Below are 23496 nucleotides of genomic sequence, written 5' to 3' on the forward strand. Positions count from 1 at the left end.
TCCCACCAAGGACCTGCATCCCTGTGGGACAGCAACGTCCAGCCCACAGGGGTGTTTGCCAGAAGCTGCATGCAGAGAGCCCTGATTCCCTTTTGACTCACTGCAGTCTTTTGCTTCCCCTTGTAGGGGTTATTAACCCCACTGGCACGGGGTTTCCAACCCCATCCATGGGATGCGGCGCTGGGGTAGCAGCGTTTCTGTCCGCTGCCCATCCTGCCTGCTGTCAGGCAGGGCACAGGCTTGTTGGGCATTGCACCTCTTCCCTGGTAAGTTTTGCTGCATGGAGACAAATTTGTACAGAAAAGCTGAAGTTAGTGGCCGAAACAGCTGCTGTGTGGAGGTGGTTGTTATAACAAAGTGAGTGTCACGGGTCTCTGCAGAATAAACTGAAAAGACAAGGCTGTTAGTGAGTGGGTTTGCCTGAAAAATGAGCTCAGCAGCACATCGGGCTCACAGGGAGGATGGGAGATGAGCAGAGCAGATGTTGGTTTTCTGTCGGTGAGGCTGAAACTCTTGCCATTGAGTGGCGGATAAAAGGGCTCGGCTAACTCTGACGGGGAAAAAGGGTCTCTTCACATTGCGTCCTGACCCCAGATCTAGCAAATTTGGGGATGGGAGTGGACAAAGACAGATGGGAAAACAGGATGCCTTTTTTGCCACCCACAGGCCAGTGATAGCTACCTGGCCCTGCAAGCAGTGCTCCTGGGACAGGTTAGGAAATCGGGACGCTGACAGCCAAAAGTAGCTCTTGTTATCTTAGCAACACTAATTTTCACACTGCTTTCAAGCCCTACGCCTGTTCAGACTGATGCTGGACCCTGAAGATCCTGACCTGGGGGTCCTCTCGCAGGACAGCTGGGGCGAGGCAGGAGGAAGGGAGTGCCCAGAGAGCCTCTCCCACGGGTGCAATGCACCCTCTCGTGGTAAGCAGCCACAGCAGGCGCTGGGGCCGGGCATGGGTGTTGGTGGGTGCCCGCTGAGCTGGGCTCAGCTCCTTGGCATGATACCAGGGTGTATGTAGGGACCTGCCAGCCCTCCCATGGGGAAAACCATTCAGGGAGCTGGGATTTGGCTTCTCCAGGCTCAGGGCACCCCGAGGCAGGCTCCACCATTTCCCACAGGATCCCCCCACCTCTCTTCCCCCTGCTTTATGTGGGGAAAAGCAATAACTTTGACAAAATACTTGAAGCTGGCTTCCCCTCAGCCAGGATCAACCTGACCTTCCCCCTCTGACACTTTTCCTCCCTGTGAGGAGCCTGCTTTGCATAATTGGTTCTTTGCATAAACAAAGCCCTGGAGAGTTACTAGCAAAAAACAGTGCTCAGGAGCTTCACAAATGCAGTTATTTCCACAAGAGGAAAGCAGGAGAAGTTGGGTTTTTTTCCTCTCTAACCCCTTAACCCAGGGAGGAATTTCTCCATCTGGCCACCCAATTTCCCCCCTCCTACCATGTGGGAGCCAAATCTTGGTTTGCTGAAAGGTGCCTCCCCTTTCTCTCGCCCCTTCAGGGGGACTTGAATTAAAATCCCAGTCGCTTTCCCTGTGGGAAGGCTGCGCTGCCAATGCCAGTGGCTCGTCCTGCAGCGTCGGACGTGAGCGCAGCAGAGGGGAGCTGCTGCAGGAGTGAGTGGCGGGTCGGGGTGCTGGGTGTCCCCCACGGGTGAGCAAGCATCTTCGCGCTGCCACAGTCCCCATCCCCAAACCGGCAGGGCTCGGCAAGCCCTCGCTCCCACCTGCTCCCTGCGCACTGGCGTTAGCTTCCTGCGACTTTAAAGTTCCCTCGGCGCACAAAGCAAAAGAGGGAGGAGAAAGGGTTTCATCATCACTCCCGAGAGCAGACTTATAAAAACTTTGTGCTCACGTTGCCTGCCTCATTTGCGGGCTTGGAGGGTTTTCGGCACAGACCGTGCGTGCTGCAGGCAGCGAGGCAGGCCGGAGGGGGACGGGAGCCCACGTGCAGCCCAGCTATTCAGGGCTCCCCAGGAAGCTCCCACGATGGGAGTCCACCCTGAAGCCGGCAAATCCTCAGCTGACGGCAGGTCCAGCACCTGCTCCCGGAGTATCTTCTGCAACATCAAGGTAAGGAGCGGTGCCTCACAGGGATGCACCACTTTCCCAGGCAGGGAGGGAGGAGGATGCTTGCACAGAGAGTGACCCCAACCCATCCCACAGGTCCCCGCATCCCCGATACAAACCACCAGTAAAATGAAGAGTGTTTGCTAAGATGCAGAATTTGAAAGTCAGCTCCTTGGGCAGTCCTGGATAATGCCGCTGAGGTCTGTCCTGCTCGGCTCACAGGAAGGGCTGGGGGGTTTGGTGGGTTTCAGAGTGGTACCTTGCGCTGCGTGTGGGTGTTATGCCCCACGGAAACAGTGTGGGCAGCTCTTCATGAGCTGCGGAGCTTACCCACGATGTCTGGTACACAGTGTGCTGCTGCTGCTGCTTAGGGAATGATTAACCACATCCTGGTGCAAAAAGAAAACACTGCCCTATAATAACACAAATTTGCTTTAAAAACCTTGGTGAGCAAGGGCATTTTGAGTGACAGAAGCAAAATCTCAGTGGATTGAAGTGGGTTTTCTGGTGTCAGCTGCCCAGTTACTCACCTGCCCCTATTAGCAAGGTGAGAACTGTCATCTTAAAGCCGGTCCCTGCCTGAGCTTCAGGCTCTTGAGTGCACTGCCTGTGTGAGAAGACACCAGCCACCCTGGCCACCTCTCACGTTTTAAACCCTGCTAACCATCATGCTTTTACACCACCCGTCGCCCCATCTTTTTTTTCCCCCATGCAGCACATTTTGGCCCATTTTTGGATGGGCACTGAGGCTGCTACATGTGCTGGTTCCTGTCCCCGGGACATCCGCCTGTGTTGGCCAGGATTTCCCTCGATGGGGGGGATTTTCATGCCTCGCTTGGAAGCACCTCCACACATCAGCATCTGAAGCAGCCGGGTGCAGTTTTGGGGAACAGCAGCTCCCAGCAGCACCTGCCCACAGGCAGAGCAGCCTTGGGTATGTGAGAGGGGCTACCAGCTGGCAGGACCCCCTTGTGCTGGTGGTGCCGGTCGTGCCCAGGGCTGGGGTGTGATTTCGCACTAGCGTTATTGAATATGAACATGCGTTTGCTGCGAGGAAGGGTTTGTCAGCACTTCCCAGCTAAGCATGTTTTCAGGAGTGTGCAGCCATGGGTAGGGCATCACGGTCCGGGATGGCTTCGGGTTTTATTTGCCACCTATCTTTCCTCATCTTGCATGAAGGATGGCACTGCCCGCTCCTCTTTGGGCTGTGCTTGCTTGGGGTTGGTTTCTGGGCAGCAAAAGTTTCACCAAATCGTGGGGCTCCCATTTCTGTCAGGGTGCCGTGGAGATGCTGTAGGGTACCATGGGGCTGTTCCCAACAGGCTGCTGCTCCTCCTGGGGGGGCTCCCAGGGCTGGAGGCATCATCCCAGATGATGTCTTCCAGTCCTACATCCCTGAAGGTCCCCACTGCCCAGGCTGGGCTATTTCAGCAGGTGACTTGATGGCCCTTTTTGACTGTGAACTCCAGGAGGTAGAGCCCTGGGTAATTTAAGGCTGCCTCTGGGCTACTCTGACATGCCTCTGGAGGGGACTGGTGACCTGATCCCTCCTCTAGTGGAGGTGCAAAAGGTGGCCCTAACCCCCTCCAGGCTGTTCCAATAATGACCATGGCTCAGGGTGAGTAACATCACCCAAAAACAGAGCCCTTCTTGCAGTTCATGCTCTTCCCTGGAAATATTCACAGCTCCCTTCAGCTGCATGCTTGGAAAAATATTCTGGAACTGAAAAAAACATTGCCAAATTTGATGCCTTTTTCAGGATGTAAAACTTTAGGGTTAAAAAAAAAAGCCCCAACAAATATTAATCCATTTCTGCATCCCATAGGCAGCCGCAGGCTGCGGGCTGTGCATGCCACAGGAGTCGGGCTGGGTGCTCAGCACCCCACACACCCAAGGGCACTTGGTCAGGGGCTGTGTCTGGGACATCCTAGGGCCATTTGGCCGAGGGCAGATGACACAGGGGTGTCACTTTGCCAGTGGCAGGAGCTCTGCCTGCACTGGGAGGTGCCTGGCCAGCTGCCTGCGCCCGTCAGCTCCAGCTCGAATTGCTCAGGGTCTGGTGCTGGCTGGAGGGCTCAAGTCTTAATTTCAAAATGAGCAAGGAGCCTGGAGCTCCCCAGACCGGCTAGGCACCCACTACTGAGCCTGTCTGGAGGGTCCTGATTTTGGAGGGAGAGGTGGTGCTGCAGCACCTGGAGTGGCAACTGTGTGTGGGACCACGTGCAGAGTGGCCCCAGGAGCAGGAGATGCCACCAGAGGCCCCCACCTCCTGCCTGCCCTGGCTGGTGCAAATACAGCTGCACTAAGGGAAAACTGGCATGTGAAAAGAAGCACTTTTGTTTTAAAAAGTCAACCGTTTTTTGCTAAATCAAGGGGAACCAGCCCTCCATTTAGCACAGCCCAACACGGGCACCATGCAAGCATGTTAAGGAACAGTTTGAGCTCTATCAAAACATGCTTGTTGGCATCAGATGGATGATAGGTACATCTGGGAGGGTGGGGAGTCAGAACACACATCCCTTGGTGAAAAGTTCTTGCTTTAAAGAGCAAATGTATATAAATTGACAGGCAATGACATCCACCACCCTTTCCTGACCTGTTCACTTTTCCTGTGCTGTGACATTTGCGTTAAAAATATATACACATTAAAAAAATAACTGCTTCAAGGTAGAAAAGAGTGACTTTTGCAGGACTGGAGCCAAAAATAACAAATTATTTTTCTGTACAAACAGTCTTGCTCCTCCATGTTCCCTGTGACAGGGACCACCACCTCCCTGCACTGGTTCCCATCGCTCTCGGGGTGTTTTTCAGCACTAGGCCATTGCCGCTGACGTTTGGAGGTGCGGGAGCATGATGGTGCCAAGGATGGGCATCGAAAGGGAAAGGCCCTGGTGGAAAGCAGCAGTTTTAATGGTTCTGCAGAGATTTGAAGAGCAGGATGGGGTCGGCAGCTCTGGGGATGGATTGTACGGAGGCGCCGCTGGGGCTGCAGTAGGACGGGTGCAGAAGCAGGCGCTTGGGGAGGCAATGCCCTGTGGATGTGGCCGCTGGCTCATATCCATGCTCTGACACAGCAGGCATTTACAGCTGATCTCTGTACACTATGTGAACGTGGCTGGTGACAGTTCCTTGTTGCTGCTGTGGAAGTTATTCCCTGTTATACATGGGTATTAACGGCTGTAGCTAATACTGCAATTATACCCAATGGCACTGAGGCTCAGTCTACACTGATATTTAAGGGCACCACCTGGCTCAGCCAACAGTGTGTTTGCTGTCTGCATCGTATCTCATAGCTGGAATAAACCTGGTCATTGCGCTTATGTTTTTGAGCACCCTCTCAGATGTGGCAGTGTTGCTTGAACCCATCTAGAAGCTGGCTGTTTGTCTTGAATCACCTTGAAGAGAAAGCAAAATGCAAAAGGCCTTTAGTTTTGGGGGCTGGGAGGTTGCTGCTGAGCACTGTCCCCTATGAGAAGCCTAGAGCATCTCGGTAATCCCACAGTGGTGGTGCAGATGGGTGATGATGAGCAAGGGCAGCCCCCTTACTTTGAAGTTCACCAGAGCTACCAGGGTTGTGCTGACTGGCACTGGGAATTTGGGGGGTTGCAGATGTGCTGTTTGGCAAATGTGGGATGAAGCTAACCTTGAGGTGGATGCCAGCACCTAGTGGCACTGGGGACACCGAGGACTTCAGCCTAAAGTAACAAAACAGGTTTGAAAGGTGGAGAAGTGGATGGTTAGTCTTTTTGATATCCATGCATGGCCATGGACCCCATCCATGTCCCCCGATCCAGAGTCCTAACCACTGTCTCCAGTCATCATGTCCATGTCCATCTTGCCCTTCCAGACACGCACTGAAAAAGGATTATTTCAAAGGCGTTATCTATTTGCAGTGCCTCAGATGTTTTGGCTTCTTCACCTTTATTGTCTCTTTCGTGGTTTTGTGCTATTTTAATTGATAGCTAATTGCTTGTTTGGGATCCCCAGAAACATGACAAGGAGGAGAGCTTCATAAATATCTTGTTACTTAGCTGAGTTGGACTGGTTTCAGCTGGAAGCCGGTTAGCTGAAGAGTGCAGGGGAGCAATGTGAAGTGGTTGGGAGCACAGGCAGGGGGAGGCTTTTACCCTGCAGACCGCCTGGCCTGGAAAAGGAAGCAGGAGGATAACAGAGTTATTGTCACTTGTGTCAGCTGGAGGGAGTCCAGGGGGAGATCTAAAAGCCTTAGGGGCAGATTTAAATTGGGTGCTATATTGGGGCAGGGAGAGGGATGGTACGGAAGAGTGTAGGAGAGGGGACAGCAAGGTCAGGAGGAGACTGTGGGCTCTCAGAGCATAAGGCTTCAAAGCATCCCAGGGTGAAGATGTTGGGGGCATGCGGGGTGCAATGGCCAGGAGCGAGGAGCTCTCCCCTCCCTGGGGAGGCTGGATGCCTCCTGCAGAAGAAACAGGAGCCTTGCCTTGGGGTCTGAGGTCCCAACGGCATCAGGGCAAGTTTTTTGTCCCTTCCTTTAAAGGGACTAAAGGAATTTGCTGAGAGGAGTGTATTTCAGAAGCCTGGAGATGTAACAATTGTGCTCTTATATCCTGTTGGAAAATATTATGAATTGCTTTATTTAGCTGTTAGCAAGAACAGGAGATTCATCAAGTTATTGGTCTGAAGACAGCAGGACTGTACGTTTGGAGAGGGAGCACTGAGAAGAGAAAGTCATTGTTGATTACGGCCATTGGTTTAAGCAAGAAAATCAAAGGATATTCCAATACTGGGCACTGTGCAAGGAGAGATGGCGAGTTGGATGAGTGTTTGTAGCAAAGAAACAAGCAGGGTCCTTAGGACAAGTGGGGTGGCAGGGGGAGAAGGACCCCCTGTGACTGGGGTCTTCCAGCATTCGTGGTGATGGTGCTGGCATCAGAAAGCAAAGGTTGGGTTTGGATGGATCCAACACTGTGTTTACGTCTGGTTTTGGTGGGATCAGGTTTCAAAAGGGAAGACTCACCTGGCCTTCACCAGCAACACCAGCAGCAGGATAAGGAAAAAGATGGGGAAGAGCCAGACAGTAAAACAGGTTGGAAAGTTTAGTGGGATCAAGGTCTAGGAGACATGAAACAAGATAATTTTATGAGGGGCGAGGTGGTTCAGTGCCCAAACACAACCAAGGAGTGGTCAGTGTAGATAAGATTATCATGAGCAAAATGGGAGAGGAGTGTCGCTGATAGGGAGCACGAGGCATGGCCAGGGCTGCAGGCGTGTGAGAGGAGTGTTTACATACACTTGTGGGTCAGGGAAAATGAAGCCAAGCTGAAGCTACCTTCAAGGAAATCATGATTGGATCCTGATGCACCGTAAAGAAAAGAGACCTTTGGAAAAAAATGAAAGAGCAAAGACCCAACCACACAACCTACCTGCACACTCGGTCTGGTTGCAGGAAGAAAGAAGGATGCTTAACGATATACATCGTATTTTGCAGGCAGTATTTTCTCAGCAGCAGCTTGGGAAGCAGCAAACCTTCGCATCTCACACGCTGTCTGGTCTCAGCAATCCTCTGCAGCCAAAAACCTCCTTTCTTTCTGACATCTGCAATGCACACCTGCACGTTAAGGCACGGACATGTTTTTATGTCCCCTGGAGCACTCCCTCTACAGCAACTGAGCAAAGCAGGGCTTGCACGGACCTTGCAAGGGCATCGGGATATGGCGTAGGGAAATCCCATGTGTATATTCATTGCAAAAAGAGCAAACATTGTCTTTGCACTTGACAACTGGGGGTTGTAAAGCGTGGATTACTTGGCAGTAGACAGTCATCATTGCAGCTAATAATCTGGGCAGCAATGTGCTTCAGACAATCCCTAACCATTTTGATTTTTTTATTAGTTTATTTTTTGCAGTAGAAATAAAATTTAGGAGCCAGCTTCTGCCATTGGACCATGCTCCAGGCTCAGAGGTTTTGTGCTAAGGGACGTGCTGTGTGGCAGGGTATTTGGTGCCTTCTGTGGAAATGTGGCTTTTTTTTCATCGTTTACATTGCTTTTTGATCTACAAATCTAGGCAGCTGCATGTAGGAAAGAGATGCCAAGGAGGGATGTATTTCCCCACGCATGTCTGTATACTTTTCATTTCCAGCTGATGTTCATTTCATCAGTTATTCATCAGAAATGACTTTCATTCAGTCATTTCATTTCTTTCCACTAAGGTCAAACAATTTTGCTTTGGCCCTCCAGAGCCCTAAATGCAACTCTAATAGTACTATGTGGAGGGAAAGAGCTAACAGAGCATCCTTACTCCTAGTCCTTTCCAAACATTTACTCCAGCCAGATTCATTTTGCGCCTTCCTGCAACGACTGCTCTTGGCCATGTCCTCTGTGTCATCAGTCAGCTGGGAGCAGTTTGATAGGTTCTGCGAGGATCTCCACTCGTCTTTACAGCTCCCCAGGCACAGCTCTTGTGACCATCTAATGAATTAAGTCCTGGCTCTTTGCATCCATGCTGCTAGCGGTGCTGCCGTGGGAAGGCTCTTGGGCACAGAGGTTAGTACTGGTGTGTGCACGTGAGAGCTGGAGTCAGGAGCCAATGCTCTCTCCTCACAGGGTGAGCTGCACTGTCACCATTTCCACCTTCTACATCCCCAGGCAGGGCTGCCAAGGGGAAGACATTGAATAACAAGGTGAGGGATGACTTTGGACATGAGTGCAGCTACCACAGCATGAAGCTGTGGAAGCAGAGCAAGGAATTAACCCTTAACTCACTCTCCACGTGGCAGAGAGGAAGGGGCAGTGGCTGTGCCACATGTAGCAGCATCTTCCCAAACTCCTGGTCCCTCCAGAGCAGAGCCAGGCTCCCACCTGGAGGAGTCTCCTGGATCCTGGAGGAGCCTCCTGGCTCCTGGAGGCTCCATAGAGGCAGTTCACTCCTTGAAATAAAAAGAAACCTGAATTTTTTTACCTGGCCTTGACCCTGACCCATGTCCAACACGTGCATGCTGGGGTTATCAAGCAGGGTTTTTTTTGTTTTTTTTTTTTTTTTAATTTAACTCAACTTGCCAAGCATTTTATTGACTGCCTTGGTGACCAAGGGATGCTCCCACAGCCTGCCCCCTCAAAAAACCTCTTATGAAACAGTCCACCTTTCGTAATAGGTGCACGGAGACTGGACTTTAGAAAAGCCTGTTTGTTAAGGCCAGTGACAGTGTTGACAGTGCATTATCTTACATAAACAATATGGAAAGAGAGACATGAGATAAGGGAATACAGCGTAGCTGACCCAATATGTGACACTGGGTGGTGCAAGCACCTGCTGCCTACCAGCACTGCCCGCAACAGTGCCTGCTGCCAGTGCATGCATCCAGCTGTGGGAGCAGCAACCTCCCTCTGACCCCAAGAACACCCACCTCAAGGACAGGTTTAGCCCCTGGCTCTGGCTTCCTCATCCTTGTCTGCTTTATGGGTTCAACATGAGGCTGGGAGATGTCCCCCTTTCTCCTCCCAGAGCCTTATTTTATTCCCTGTGAGCTTCAGGGAAGTGGAAAGGGTGCACGTGGGTCTTCTGATGTGGCTGCAAGGGCTGAAACGCCATCTCGGACATCTCCCAGGAGTGTACCAGCCACTGTGGCCATACCTGGCATCCCACAGGGACGTCTTGGTGCCAGTATAGGATCTCAGCCTTGCTGCTGCATCCTCATGCCTGGGGGCTGCCTGCAGCCCAGCCTGCTCCCACCTCAGCCCCACCAGCCCTCCAGGTTGAGTATTTGTTGAACGCGTCTCCTCTGAGGGAGGTTTGGGTTGGGATTGACCGAATAGCTGCCAGCTCTCTGCTTTGAACCTGAGAAGTGTTGTCCAGACCATGGAGGCACCAGTCCCCTCTCTTCCCTGCAACACGGTGGGTTTCTCTTCTTTATGAAAAAGCATTGCTCTGGGAGGTACTAGTCCCCACAAACCGGGTGGGGGGGAACAGCGTGTCTGCGAGGGACCTTTCCCCAGGCGTTTGCTTCCCTTTTAAATGAAGTGCATCTTGGAAAGGAGTCAAGTGTCTTGTATAAACAGCCTGGAGTCAGGATCGCTCAGGCGCTCTGAAGGAAACGTGGGGATGATTAAGAGGGGATTTTGTATGTGTGTATGTGGGTGCACGCCTTTGGCCTCTCCACGCTGCTCCCTGGCTGCCCGCGATTGCTGCTTGCCTGCAGCTCCAAAAATATACCAGGGTCTGATGGGAGCATCTGCTCCAGAGGGTCAGCACTTTGTATTTGCGGGAGTGTCCCTGACTCCTTAACCTCCCACCATGCCTTCGCCTTCAGTGCCGTTGTGTTGGCTTTGCGTCAGCAAAACCTCCCTTCAAATGAACTTGGCTCTTCTTTAAGAACCCCTTCTTCGTTAAGTGTTATGGACAATGGATGATAGCAGCTCCGTCCCCTCCTGGGGTTGCTCGGCGAGTGTGTGGGGCCAGCACAGCACATCTGGTGCTCTCTGCAGCTGGAAGGCACCAGGTTGGTGCTGGTTTCCATGGACCAGCAGGTTGTGGGTTGTCAGCATGAACTTGTGGGGATGGGGATGCATGGGAAGAGGAACAGAGATGGGAGAGACTTGTGAGGGCTTGTGAGGGGACACAGGAGAGTGGTGCCCGTCATCTCCACCAGTCTCAGGGGTCTGCTCTTCATAGCTGGAGCGTCTCGGCCAGTGCCAAGGTCAGGTGGTGCATGGCTCCTTTTGGGGAGCCATCCAAGTAAGCCCCTTTCCCAGCTATTTGCGCTCAGAGCCTTCAAGGTTTGGGCGGTCATTACTGTAATTAGAATTAAGTCTGCTGAATGCGGGGGAAGTCTTAAATCAGGCACATCTCTCACCTCCAGACAGTCGAAGTGCATCTGGAAAAGCTGAGCTCTAGCTGCCCAAGTCCTGGAGCAAAGGCTATTTTGCTTTGCTCCAACTGTTTTGGGTGGCAGCTTCTTCCCAAGCAAAAAAACCCTCCTCTGCCCTTCCTCTCCCGTCCTCCGGGCTCTCTGCATCCAAGGGCCGAGGCTGCTGTGTGGTCTCAGTGCCAGCAGCAGCGCGGGGTGGGATTGGGTCCCCAGAGCATCCCTCCTGCTTTTCTGCCTTTCCTGCTAAGCCTGCTTGTAGGAGCTGGATTAGAAGGGCTCATGGGCTGCGGGGGAGCAGTCACACCCCAAAGTCTTTCTTTCCCCTCATTGGTGCTCTCCAGCTGCATTTCTCCCACCTTGCCTTCCCTCATGGCATGCAGCCCCAGCTTGCTCCCAGGCATCTCAGGATCCACAGGCCCATTTTGTCTGTTCCCAGGTTATCACCAGTGCACAAATCCATCTCAGGCCATCTCCTGCCAGTTCTGCCTTTTCCTGCCTGCCCTCTCTGACCACAGCTTGTCCCTCTCATCTCCTGCTCTCCATCCTCTCATGAAGCACAGCCAGTGCTGGTTCCCCATGGTCCTTCCATGCCTCTACCTTCTCCCCATCCCCTGCCAGCCCCAGCATTTTGGGGAGTCAGGCTGTCTCTGCTCCTCATTTTCCCTCCCTGCCAGCATCCTCTCTGTCCTCAGCACTTCTCATCTTCCTGTCTGCCCTGGGATTAGGCTGACATTTGCTACGCTAAATTCAGCCTTAGTGATCCACCCTCTTCCCTCCCCATTGGTAAGCAGCTTGGCTTTTCCAGCTAACACCTCGCACCGGGAGAGCTCTTCCTCCAGCTGCTCTGCATCTCAGGCGGTCCCAGCCCTCTGCTGTTTAGCCAGAGCTTCCTTATTTGAATGACTTCAGTAGGGTCTGGCCAGAGCTGCAGGAACAAAAATTAATGTTCTCTGGCAACAAGATCCCTTCTGTATTTCTCATCCTTGCAGGAGTCACCTCTCTGCTCCAGACGAGCCTGGCTGGACTAGGGTGATGAGGGTGGTGAGGCACTGATGAGGTTGCCCAGAGAAGTTGTGCATGCCCCATCCCTGGAAGTGTTCAAGGCCAGGTTGGATGGGGCTTTGAGCAACCTGGTCTAGTGGAAGGTGTCCCTGCCCATGGCAGGGGCATTGGAACTAGATGATCTTTAAGGTCACTTCCAACCCAAACCATTCTATGATTCCATGATTCTATGACTAATTACATAGTGATCACAGGTCAGGATTGGGGAAGGTGAAGGCAGTGGATCCAGCTATCACCCCCAGGACTGTGTGCTGGGCTGGGTTTTTGAACGTAGGAGTTGATAGCTGGAGGGTGTAGAGGTCATTCTGCTTCAAGAGTTTACTTGCAGATGTTTCACTTCCACTTTGTCCCTGTCTGGGAGGGTTTCCCACGTTACACCCCACATTGTTGCTCTGCAGCTTTATGTTGGGGCAAAGTCCCAGCCTGGGACTTTGTCCTCTCCCGCTTGGCTACCATGGTGGCAGGTGCCTGCCTGATGTTAGCCTGTCTGCTCACACCCCTCCAAGATGTGGCTGGGAAGTTCATGACAGCAGCTTGTCCCTGTGACCCTTCTTCCCTTTTTTTTTTTTCTTTCTCCTTTTACTTTTCCGTGTTCTCCAGGTTGTTCATAGCCTGCCCTCACACTGCCAGGGCTTCATTTTCTCCTTCCCCTTCATCTCCATGCTCTTCTCTCCTGCTGTCTGACAGCATCTCTCCCATCTCTTATGCTTTTAGATACACAGCTTTGTCTTCTGGCTGGTGCTATCCTCCCTCGCAGGAGAAGCTTCCCAAGAAGCCATCTTCTTGCCCATCTTCTCCTACCCAAATTCTCTTGCAATTGCCTGAACCCCAGGTAGATCTCCAGGGTTCTGCATCTTCCTCTGTTCCCCAAAAAGCCACTCTACCCACCTACAGCATTTGCATCCTCCATGTTGGGTGGACAATTTCATTCTTTTTCTGTTGGTTTTTTTTTTCACACAATGGGTCAGGGCTTCTGGGTGCTACCGCCATTTCAAATAAATACTAATAACGAGTATTGCTGCTCTCCTAGCCAAGGACATAAGGAATTTGTCAGCCCTGATCAACCTTTGATCCCCCATTCATAATCTTGGGCTTCCTGCCGTTATCTTTGTGGGACACGCTTCCGGTATTCAGCAAATATTTGATTTCCTGTGAATTTAAATAAAAAGACCTTTTCCCTTTTTTTTTTTTTTTAAATTATTTTAAAATACTTTTGGCACCGTGTGGATGCATTCCATTCCAAGAAAAATAAAGGAAAACTGTTCTGACTAAATATAGATCAAAAGACACTTATGAGCTGCCTCTTGCATCCCCAGCTGAGAGCGCTTTCCTCTCCCAGGCCACCCGGGCTCTTTTGACCATCCTTCTGCCCTGCCCCATAAACTCTGTATTCCCTCCTCTGCTCCAGGCAAGCTCTGCCTCCATTCAGCTTGGTTTCTGGCTCGGCTCACAGCCTGGCTCAAGGGAAAGATGCTGTTTTTAGAATAGTACAGAGATCTTCCAGTAGTGAAACTACATTGTGCATATTTCATCCTTTCCCACTGGGGCTTTTAAAGCCCTTTTTCAACTTTTTCTTGCAACACCCCTTGGAGCAGGTTCTGTTAATTGGCTTCAGAGCTGAATCCAAGGGACCGACTGGAAATACTGGATCTCAGGTAGTCTAAACCAGCATGGCTCCCTTTCAGCTGTGGCACAACAGTGGCAGGGTTAGCTCTAACATGGTCTCAGGAGCACCCACCAAGTCTATGCAAAGTCAAACCTATATCTCGTTGATTTATCGTTGTACAACTCCCAGTGCAACAGGCCCTCCTAGGGTTGGAGGGTTGCTCTTGAGAGCTGCACAAGGGTTGCCACAGTGCAAATAATAATGAATATTAATAACGGTAAAGCAGAGGAAAGATAAAAACAGAGCTTCTTGCCCTCTCTTCTGAAGACAGCATCACTCATTTTGCAAAGCTAAATTAATTAGGGATCCAGGACTGAGCCCTTCAGTAGATCTGTTACATGTCAGAGGTGCAGCTGTGTTGGCCAACTTAAGCCCATGTGCGTATGACTCTCAAATCCCTCACACGGGGCATGGTCTCCAGCAGTTACACATCAGCAGGGCACTAACTGGGTACTAAATGGGATGGCACACTTTTTTGCCCGCAGGTGTTTGTGCTGTGCCATGGGCTTCTCCAGCTCTCCCAGCTCCTCTACAGCGCCAACTTCAAGAGCAGCCTCACCACCATTGAGAAGCGCTTTGGGCTCTCCAGTCTCTCTTCAGGTTTCATCTCCAGCTTGCACGAGGTAACTGGGTGAGACGCTTCTGCGGGAGCCCCCAGGAGTGGCCAGAATGCAGGGGGACCTTCCCCAAATGGGGTCTCAGGGTTGTCACACTCAGTGCTTCCTTGGCCATGCCTACACGTGCTGGATGAACCAGATAGTGCTATATACTTGGACACCTCTTCACACTTCACTCCTTCTGTACCATATGCTGGGAGGTTGAAAGCAGGGTTAGGTGGTGAGGACGTGGCCTGGGAGGGCAGCAGCAGAAAGCAGGCTGCATCAGAGGAGACCACTCCACCCTGGGATGCCATATATCTCCAGCAGAGACATGACTGGGAGACATGTAATGTGATTCTTCTCCTTTGGTCACAGTTCTTACACTCTTCTTTTGTGAAGAAGAGCATTTTATTACAAGTAGTACCCACACAACTACAGCTCCGTGAGCAAGTTCCAGTAAAAGTGTCTGTTTTCATAGGTGTGTCATCAGCTTTAGGAATGACCCTGGCCTGGGTCATTCCCAGCTTTCTCTTAAAGGAGACCTTGGCCAGCAGTCTCTCCAAGATCTACCACCTTTCTCCAGTGGTCCCAGCTCCTGATAGCCCTATGGCAAAGGGCTGATTTTCACTGGCATCATATTGCTGACCTGGCCAAGGATTTCCCCACGGACACTTTCTAATCACTCCTCTGGAATAAGTTTTCTAGTTCACATTGTCATGAATTGTCCTTTCTGGTAGCTCTTCAAGGCCAACTAGGAAAAGAACTGCTGAGAGAGACTTTCTTTTGATGACACAGACAAAGAAGTGCTGGGTGGCAGCCCACCTTGCATACAGCTGGTCTTCTCACATGGGATCCTCCACCAGGAGGCTGAGCACTGGGAATCCTCCTGGGTCCTTGAGGAAGTAGATGCCCAGGTCTTACCCTAGTCAGCACCTACATCCGAGATTAAAAAGACTGGTTCAAAGCCCATTGAGACCAATGAAGGACTTCCCACTGATGGTGACTAGGTCCAAACCATGCAAAGAAAGAGACTCAGTATGGACAGTTGTAACATCGGTAATCCTGAACTGGTATAATTAAGCCCTGCAGAGTATCCCACCACCCACAGCGGTGATACATCTGTAACCCGTGTGCTCCTCATCCACTAGAGAAATTACTTGTACTTATGAGATTTAATGCCTGGAAAAGTAATACCAAAGCAAACATCATCTAGAGCAAGAATACAAAGGGAAAAGGATTGGAATAGGACATATGCCATGCTGTTAAAGAATAACAGCTTTCAGACAACTGATATATCTTTATATCTCTGCTTTATGAGAAGGATTTCTGTGCTTTACTCCAGCTCTGTGTGAGCTCCCCTGCCTGTCCAGGACCACAATCTTTTCAAATTGACGGCTGCAGCAATTCCAAGAACAAAAACCACAAAGAGACAAACAAGGGAGCCCATGTAAACATAAATGAAAAGTATTCTTAGCCATACATGCTGAGGTTAAAATAATGCTTAACTTTTCCCAAGCTGACAAAGCCCATGTAATGGTAATTTTATGGTGTTCATCCCCTTGCCTGAGTAAGCTCCATGTTTTCATATCTTTTTAGCTGATCATATCTGCAGTTGTAAATGTCCAGAGTCACAAACTTTTGCAATGAACTGGACTTTGTAGCTGGGCTCGTGCCTGCTTAGAGTCATGGGAATGGAGGCAATATGCTTAATTTTTTGCTGTGTTTGGGGGAATCATTAGTTCATGCCACATCCTATGGGGTGGGAGACATGTGTGAGTGCAGAAAAAAGCCCCAGCCAGACCACAGGGAGGTTGTGAAGCCATCCATGACAACAAGGGGTGCCCACAGGTGACAGAAGCCAAGGAGTTGGCCCGCTGGCTTTTGATGAGAAGGAAGCACTGACTTGCTGTGAATGTGCAGGGTGAAGAACTGTCCCGTTCCTGCTCTTGTGGCGGTCAAACACCACCTGATAAGAGAGCTCTCTACCCACCCAGACACAGTCATGGGGGACCAGCTATAGAGTCTTGACTTCCTCTGTGATGTCTTCTAACTTTCTCCCCATTTCACTGTGCCCTTTCCAGATTGGCAACGTGGTCCTCATCATCTTCGTCAGCTACTTTGGCAGCAGAGTTCACCGCCCACGGGTGATCGGCATAGGGGGACTGCTGCTGGCACTGGGAGCATTCCTGGTTACCCTGCCCCACTTCCTATCAGACCCTTACGAATACACCACACTTAGTGCCGGTAAGTGCCTTCACCCTATCACCATGAGCTGTCCCAGCACAAATCCATCTCCAGTTGCTCTGGGCTGAGTTACCTGCGCCTACCCAAAAAGAGGGGTTGTATCCAGCACACACACAATTTAAATGCAGTGTTTGGAGGGAAAGACTTAAGGCAGAGATTTGCTATTTTAAGCCTGACTTCAGTATAGTTTTGCAACCCCTTCTGAATGCAATAATTACATGTGGCGCCCCTTCCACCTCTTCTGTGCATGTGTTCGAGCAGTTTTGGGTGCCGAGTGCTGTGGTCATGGTGAAGTACCTCAATTCCCCATGGATGCTCCTGAAGGCCTGCAGAGGGAGCAGTCTGTGTTTCAAAGTTCAGCAGGCAGGATCTCTCTCTCCAGGTTGCCCAGACACTTCTCCCTCCCATCAGTGTCCAAGGAGCTTGCTGTAGGGCTGAGACCCCTGAGATGATAGCCATCATCTCACACGGACGTGCCACCCCAGGAATATTTGTAGGGAGGTTCCATGTTCAGTGAGAGAGCATATCCTTCCACGTGGATACTATAAAATATACTTGAAAACTAATTGTTTAACTAGCTTAATACGTTATTTTTAATATCCTTCTCTCCTGGCTGTGCCCATCTCTCTTCAGATCTCTAAGCACGCCGTGTCCCTGCTTTCTGCATGGGTGGTGTGGGTCCTTCCAACCTGCTCCTGAGCATCCTGGAAATAGGTTTGCTTTCTGTGGCATCAGAAGAGCCCCAGTGGCAGCTCTAAAGCTGCCTTACTGGCTAATGATGACAGCTTTGTTATTAATGATGACACATCATTCAGCTATCTAAAAAGCCAGCCAGGGAGAGAGTGTGAAACCAACTGTGAGCAGTGAGAGCTACTGATGGGACAGCAGATTTGGGGCAGAAGTCCTGGGATGCAGGAGATGCTGGTTCTGCTGCTGATGTCCTGTGTGGCTGTGGACAAATCACTTCACTTCTGGCGTTTTTGGGGCACTGGTGCATTTCCTGAGGGGGCTAAAGGCTCTGCAGTATCTTGCCACTGAGGCTTCGTGCTTTTCTGAACACTGAGCTGGATTCATACCAGAAAGTTCTTGCCATATCAGTCTCATTTGGATGGCCCTGATCTGCTCAAGAAGTTAATAGCTGTGGCACTGTAGGTCAGTCTTAACATGCTCTGGGGGCAATGCAGTTCATCTGGCTGATAAGAAGACTTGAAAGTGCAGCCTTGATGTGTGTGTATGCCTTGTCACATCAGCTAGGCTTTGACCTTCTTCTTCTTCTTTCTCCTGGTTTTTGTGCATGACAAAAGACGTTGCTCTTGGTGGGTCTCACTCTGCAGGCAGCCGAGAGCTCTGGCAGTGCAAGGGAGAAGAGCAAATGCTCCTGCTGCAGCCTGGCTTCTTGCAGCCCTGCTGAGAGCCCAGGCTGAACGCAAATGCAGCTGATGGTTTGCCTATAGCCCAAAGCATTTTGGAAAGGAAAGGAACATTATCTTTACTGGAGGTAAAGAGGTATACTTTACAGAGGTATTGCAGCATGAGAAGTGAGGTTGTCTTCCCGTTGCTGAGCAGTCTGTGGGTGATAGAGCAGAGTTAAGATCTCCTGTCCACAGGGCCTGTTCTGTTCTAGCCAGGAAGCCTTATGATCCATACTAAGGAGGGCTACTGGTTTAACTGGGCAGGCTTTGGGAACAAGCTAATGTGTATGACAACAGCTCCAGTTTCTGTGCAGAATGCAATACGCAGAAGAACCTGCATCGTGTGCCACAAGGCTGGCTTTGGTCTTCCCAAAGTGACTTCAGCCCCTAAATCCTCAGGATGCCAATGAGCCTTAGCCTCCTTGGGGATTGCCACCTCTGAAAACCCTAAGTCATCTTGGTTCTGTGCCAAGTTCCTCCCCTGTACCTGTGCCACCGAGGGGGATGGCAGTGGTCACAACAGTGCCAGCCAGGGAAAGCCTTTCACCTCTAGTTAGAAAATGCTTTCTCCTGGAAAGGCTTTGAGCCCCATGCATTGCATCCTAGCCTGATCCTCTGGGCTCAGCGAGCCTTGGCTGTGCCAGGGAGCTGCTGGGTGGCCTTAGGCAAGTTGCTCCCTTTAGTTAGGTCCTGACTTTGCCACAGCTCAACAGGATGCAAAGCAGGAGCAAAGCATAGTAAGGAAAGAGCTGCTCACAGGTGCCTGACAGTCCACCAAAGGGTTAGAGATCCTCTGGCTTTGCTCTCCCACATCAGCTCTGGGAAATCTGATGCTGCCACGGCTGATCTACAAGCCCAGATCCCTTGAAACATTATTAAAAAGGATGGCCCAGCGTGGGGCTGAGAGTGTGCCAGCGCTCATGCAGAAATTATGAAGACCAGCTCTCTGCTGGCTTGCAGCTGCTTCCCGGATATGCAGCCTCAAATGTCTCCATGTTTTTTGAGTCAGCCGGTTTGGAGAGTGGGTCAGGCATCAGATGCCAGGTTTTCTGGCAGCTTAAGTTCATGCGTCAGGCTATGAACTGGTCAGGATTCGGGACGGGCTGCTCTTACTGTGAAGGAAAAAAGTTGAAGGGGCAGGTATTATTCTGCCCCCTGCCTGGAGCCGCACGTGTCTCGGGCTGGTATTTACAGCCCATGAAGATACTCCAGTCCTGTTTGGAGTTCGAATGGCAGTCTTGAGCAGGGTGAAGACCTCCCCATGTCCAGACAGTATGAAGGTCATTGCTTTGGAAGGAGGTCATTGCTTAGGAAGCAATTGTTTAAGGTCATTGCTTTGGAAGGAGGTGGGCTGCTCCTGAGTGATGAGGGCAATGGAGATTCAGGGGCAGGGTGTCCTGCTCAGGGTAGCCAGATCTCCCCAGAGAGCATCGCTCCCTGTTCCTGCCTGGGTACCACAAGGGAGCAAAGACCATTGATAACAAAAAGCCAGCCATGGGTTAGTTTTGCCCTCATTAAACCAAGAGTGGCCTCGCTCCACACCATGCAATTTGGCATGAGAGGCTTCTGTGGCTCTTGCTTTTGCTGCAGTAAAATCTTTATTAGAAGAGGAGGCTCCTTCTGTCTGGCAACATAGACTCTTTAGACAGCACGGCTTCAAATGGACTTACATAAGGATTTTTGTGGTGTCCTACTAGCACATTAGGAATGTGCTGCCACATTACGCCAATGAAAACCCCTAATCACCTGACAAATACTTGTTTTTGTTTTGTGTTTGTTTGTTCAGAAGTGTAGAAAATCCACAGTTATTACAAATCATTAGAAAAAAGAAAAAAAAAGAGTGGGAAGAGCTAGCATCAAAAGACCAGGACTTAATCTGTTTGCTCCATAACACCTTCATTTTGCATGAAAAACAGGTTTTTCCATCTGTGAATATTTAGGCTTTTCCACTGGCTTTGACACCGTCTGTCCGAAGGCTTTTGTTAGTTGGCTGGGTCCAGTGTTGCTGCAGCTTTGATGGAGAGCTTTTTATCCTCTGCTGGCAGCTCAAATGCAGCTCACTGGAGCTGGGCTGCAGGGCTGACCCTTCACAGGAGAAATTAATTTGCTTCCATCTTCTCTGATCAGCCTGTCTTTAAAAGTTTGATAAAAATCACAGCGTGGTTGTTTGCTACGCTGACCTCAGTATAATACCCCAAGGGAAGGGAAAGGTGACGAGAACTGCTTAAATAAAATGAGCAATCCATCCAAAATCGAACAGTGTGTGCCTACTCGGCAAATTTGGGAAATCCCTGGTTATTTAGGGATTTAGTGTGGGAGGAAGCAGGGGACGTGCCCAGTGTTGTAATGCTCATTCTTCTCCCTTTCAGGTAACAAAAGCCAGGGCCAGCCTGAACTCTGCTATGCAGAGAATAAGTTTATGTGCCCAAACAGGACCCAGGATCCCCAGAAGGAGGCCAGCAGCATATGGGCAATGATGGTCATCGCCCAGCTGCTGGCTGGAATCGGGACGGTTCCCATCCAGCCCTTTGGGATATCCTATGTAGACGACTTTGCAGAAGCAAACAATTCCCCGTTGTACATTGGTAAGTGGGAACATTGCTGTATATCGTTTTGTTTCCTCCAGACCAGAGGTGAGATGTAGAGGTGAGATGTAGAGGTGCTTATCTGGAGAGGAACCTGTGGACACGAGTTGAGCAGCCATTGGGTCTCAGATGAGATCCTCCCCCATTAAAAGGCTGGGCTGTCTCTCCCCTTGACAGTCAGCTGTTCTCTGTAGGGTTATATTTATGGTGTCCATGTTAGGAAGCCAAAGAATCAGGGCAAGGAGATGAGATGGATGAGCTGGGGCTTCTTCCTTGCATCTATGAGAACTTATGCTATCCACAGGGGGAAAGAGCAGTAAGGAAACCTGCTCAGAGGCCATGTCCTGCTCTTAGTGAGAATCGGCTGATCGTGGTTTAACCAGAGGTATGACAGCCTGCAGGAGCCAATTAACACAGATTTTGCATCAAGGGTTCAAAATCAACATTTTTGTCATGGAATCAGTCCCTGCCCGGTGGGGGCTCCCAGGCTCAGGAGGACTTCTTGACTGCAAAGAGATAGGTGCTGGCTTCCATGTTAAACTGCATTTTTTTCCCTGTGACTGGCAAAACCCATCCGGTGCTAGCCTGCCTACATGAGTTTTGAGCTCAGTCCATAAGCTATTTACAAACCTGATTCCTCCTGGTGCCGAACAATGTCTTTAAAGCAGCCAAAGGCATCAGAGTGATTTAGGAGTCGGAAGCAGATGTTCCAAGGCAAGCACTAAAGAAGGCAAGCACTAAAGAAGAAGGAAAGCCTTTGGAATTAGACTCCAAAGGACAGGCTTTGGACAAGCACTGGAGTGCTTGGCAGGGTCTCCAGACCCACCCAGGCATGCTTTGCTGCAGGCTCCTGCTGGAAAGGGCTGCTGCACCACCTAAGAGAGTGGTGCAGAAAGTCTCCCGTGCAGGTAGTACTCCCTCCTCTCAGCTCAACTATAGTAGTCTGGGCTGGCAAAAGGAGGGACAGAGCATCCTTGTCTTCCCCCTGTGGCGAGGGGTCACTGTTCCCAGGACCTCTGAGTGCCCTTTGGATTCCCAGACCTGCAGGAAGATGAAGGAGAATGGGACTGACTTGTTCTTTGTAATACAGGTGGTCGCTTGAGGGCTGTGGGAATGTCCGTGTTGGGGATGTGGCTACTGTGAGTCTGGATTGCTTCAGTAAAATGTAAATACCGTTGCCCTTTGAGTCTTGTTTTGTTTTAGGTCTCAGCATCTTCCTGTAAAAGGGAACGTTACTGTCTATGTGTGATGTTAAATACTCTTTCTCTAAAGACCCTGCCCTTCAATACTTAGGTTTATGTTGCAGAAACAAAGCACTGCCTTGCCTAATTGTAAAAAAAAAGGTATTAAAATAGGTGCACAGCCGAGGCATAGCAGTAGGATGAGGCACTTTCATACCCAGTAGGCTCCAGACCAGCAAAATGCACAGCAATTGTCAATGTAGTTCAAGCAAACGGTCTCCTTTTGAACATCTTAAGAAGGTTGTGCAAAGGGTTTCTTTCAGGGAGGAAACTTGAATCCTTTCATTCCAAAGAAGTCAAAAGGAAACATTTTGACCTTACAGGTTAGGTCCAAGTTATCTATTTTTTGAACAGGATAGTTCAGCTGAACCAAGGGTGGGGGTGGTCTGCTGGCCTTTTTGCTCTCAGCATCTTTCACTGCCCCTGAAGTTTGTACCAAATGTTTTTGCTTGGATCTAAGGACTGAGATGGCTTTGTTTCCTTGGCCTCCTGTAGGAGATGAAGGTCTCTGTCACGTGCGGGAGCCCAGGATGCCACTGTCCTGCTGCTCTCTGGGGTTCCCCTCTTTGTCCAGTGAATCATGGATATTCATGGTATAGCTGACAACTTTTAGTGCATTGGCAAAGCCTTAATTGCAACAGAGCAGAGGGACTTTTTCTGCAGGCAGCTGCCTGCCCTCCTCCTAATCCTCTTAGATAAACACCATGTTCAGTATCTGAGCAATGGGGATCTTATCTGCCGCTTGATAAAAGATGGTTTCTCTCCTCTGCATGTTGTAACACCATTCCTGCCTCACATGGGAAGACAAAAGCCATATCTGCATTGAAGCTACTGTTCCCTGCTCACACTGGCGCTCTCTGCTCCCTTTTTTCAGCCATCCTCTTTGCCATCGCCGTGTTTGGCCCTGCTTTTGGATACTTGCTGGGATCTGTGGTGCTGCGGCTCTTCGTGGATATTGGAAGAGTTGACATTGGTGAGTATTTCTCAAGTAGCGATGGTACTTCTAAAAGCCTTCTGTGAGTCAGAAGGTCAGTCTGAGATGACTGGTGGCAGAAGCCACTCTGAGATGACTGGTGGCAGAAGCCACCAGTCCCGTGACCCACAAAACCTGCTCCCCTGGAAAGACCTGACCTGGAATAGCACCCCAGTGCACTTCTCCACTTCATCTCCCCGTGAGGAAGACTACAGGTGGTCCTGAAGCCATACTGAAGCAGAGCTCTGCCATAGGGACATTTTGTTGTCCTACTCATGGTGCTGTACTGAAGCACTGGTGGTCATTGCTGGGGTCTGCCCACTGCCACCACGCTGAGGAAGTATCACACTTCCTCAGGAGCAGGAACATCTGAAGCATCCAGGGATGGAGAACACAACCACAGGGCGCCCTGTGGGTGCACAGGAAGGCTTGAGTCTACTCGTCCTCCTCCCCACCACCCTTCACCAGCACCTACAGAGAGAGGGACCAAGTCAATAATCAGGGATTATTTTCTTTATCTGTGGTGTGTGCTTATTATTTCTGGTAACTTAATCACTAAAGAATTCTCCCCAGCTCCATCACTAATGTGGCTTTTCCTGTGTTTCCTTAGAGAGATCAGAGCTTGCCTGACTTTTTTTTCCGGTGCCTGATAAGAATAATAAATGAACCTGGGGCAGGAAACAGCAAAAAGCCTTGGCTCGCTCCTCACGGTGGCAGACGGATTTAGCAGCCTCTGCCTGGTCGCTCTGTGATGACGTCCAGGCTCCAGAGTGGAGTGGTCCTGTTTGGGGAAG

The 23496-nt window shown here is 50.5% G+C and overlaps 1 protein-coding gene across 3 annotated transcripts in view; it reads left to right on the plus strand.

Annotated features, from left to right (window-relative positions):
* SLCO2A1 (solute carrier organic anion transporter family member 2A1) overlaps positions 1-23496 on the plus strand; it is a 45745-nt gene that overhangs the window by 13410 nt on the left and 8839 nt on the right. Inside the window, exons 1-5 of one of the 3 annotated variants that reach the window (XM_075507650.1) lie at positions 805-2079; positions 14134-14271; positions 16329-16491; positions 20273-20488; positions 22604-22702. In XM_075507650.1, coding sequence (XP_075363765.1) covers positions 1996-2079; positions 14134-14271; positions 16329-16491; positions 20273-20488; positions 22604-22702 — 700 coding nt within the window. In that variant the 5' untranslated portion in view covers positions 805-1995. Of the gene's footprint in view, positions 1-802; positions 2080-14133; positions 14272-16328; positions 16492-20272; positions 20489-22603; positions 22703-23496 lie in introns of those variants that run through there. The other 2 variants (XM_075507651.1, XM_075507652.1) reach the window with 2 other exon arrangements.

The sequence above is a fragment of the Mycteria americana genome, chromosome 7, assembly GCF_035582795.1.
Source record: "Mycteria americana isolate JAX WOST 10 ecotype Jacksonville Zoo and Gardens chromosome 7, USCA_MyAme_1.0, whole genome shotgun sequence".
NCBI classification, from domain to species: domain Eukaryota; kingdom Metazoa; phylum Chordata; class Aves; order Ciconiiformes; family Ciconiidae; genus Mycteria; species Mycteria americana.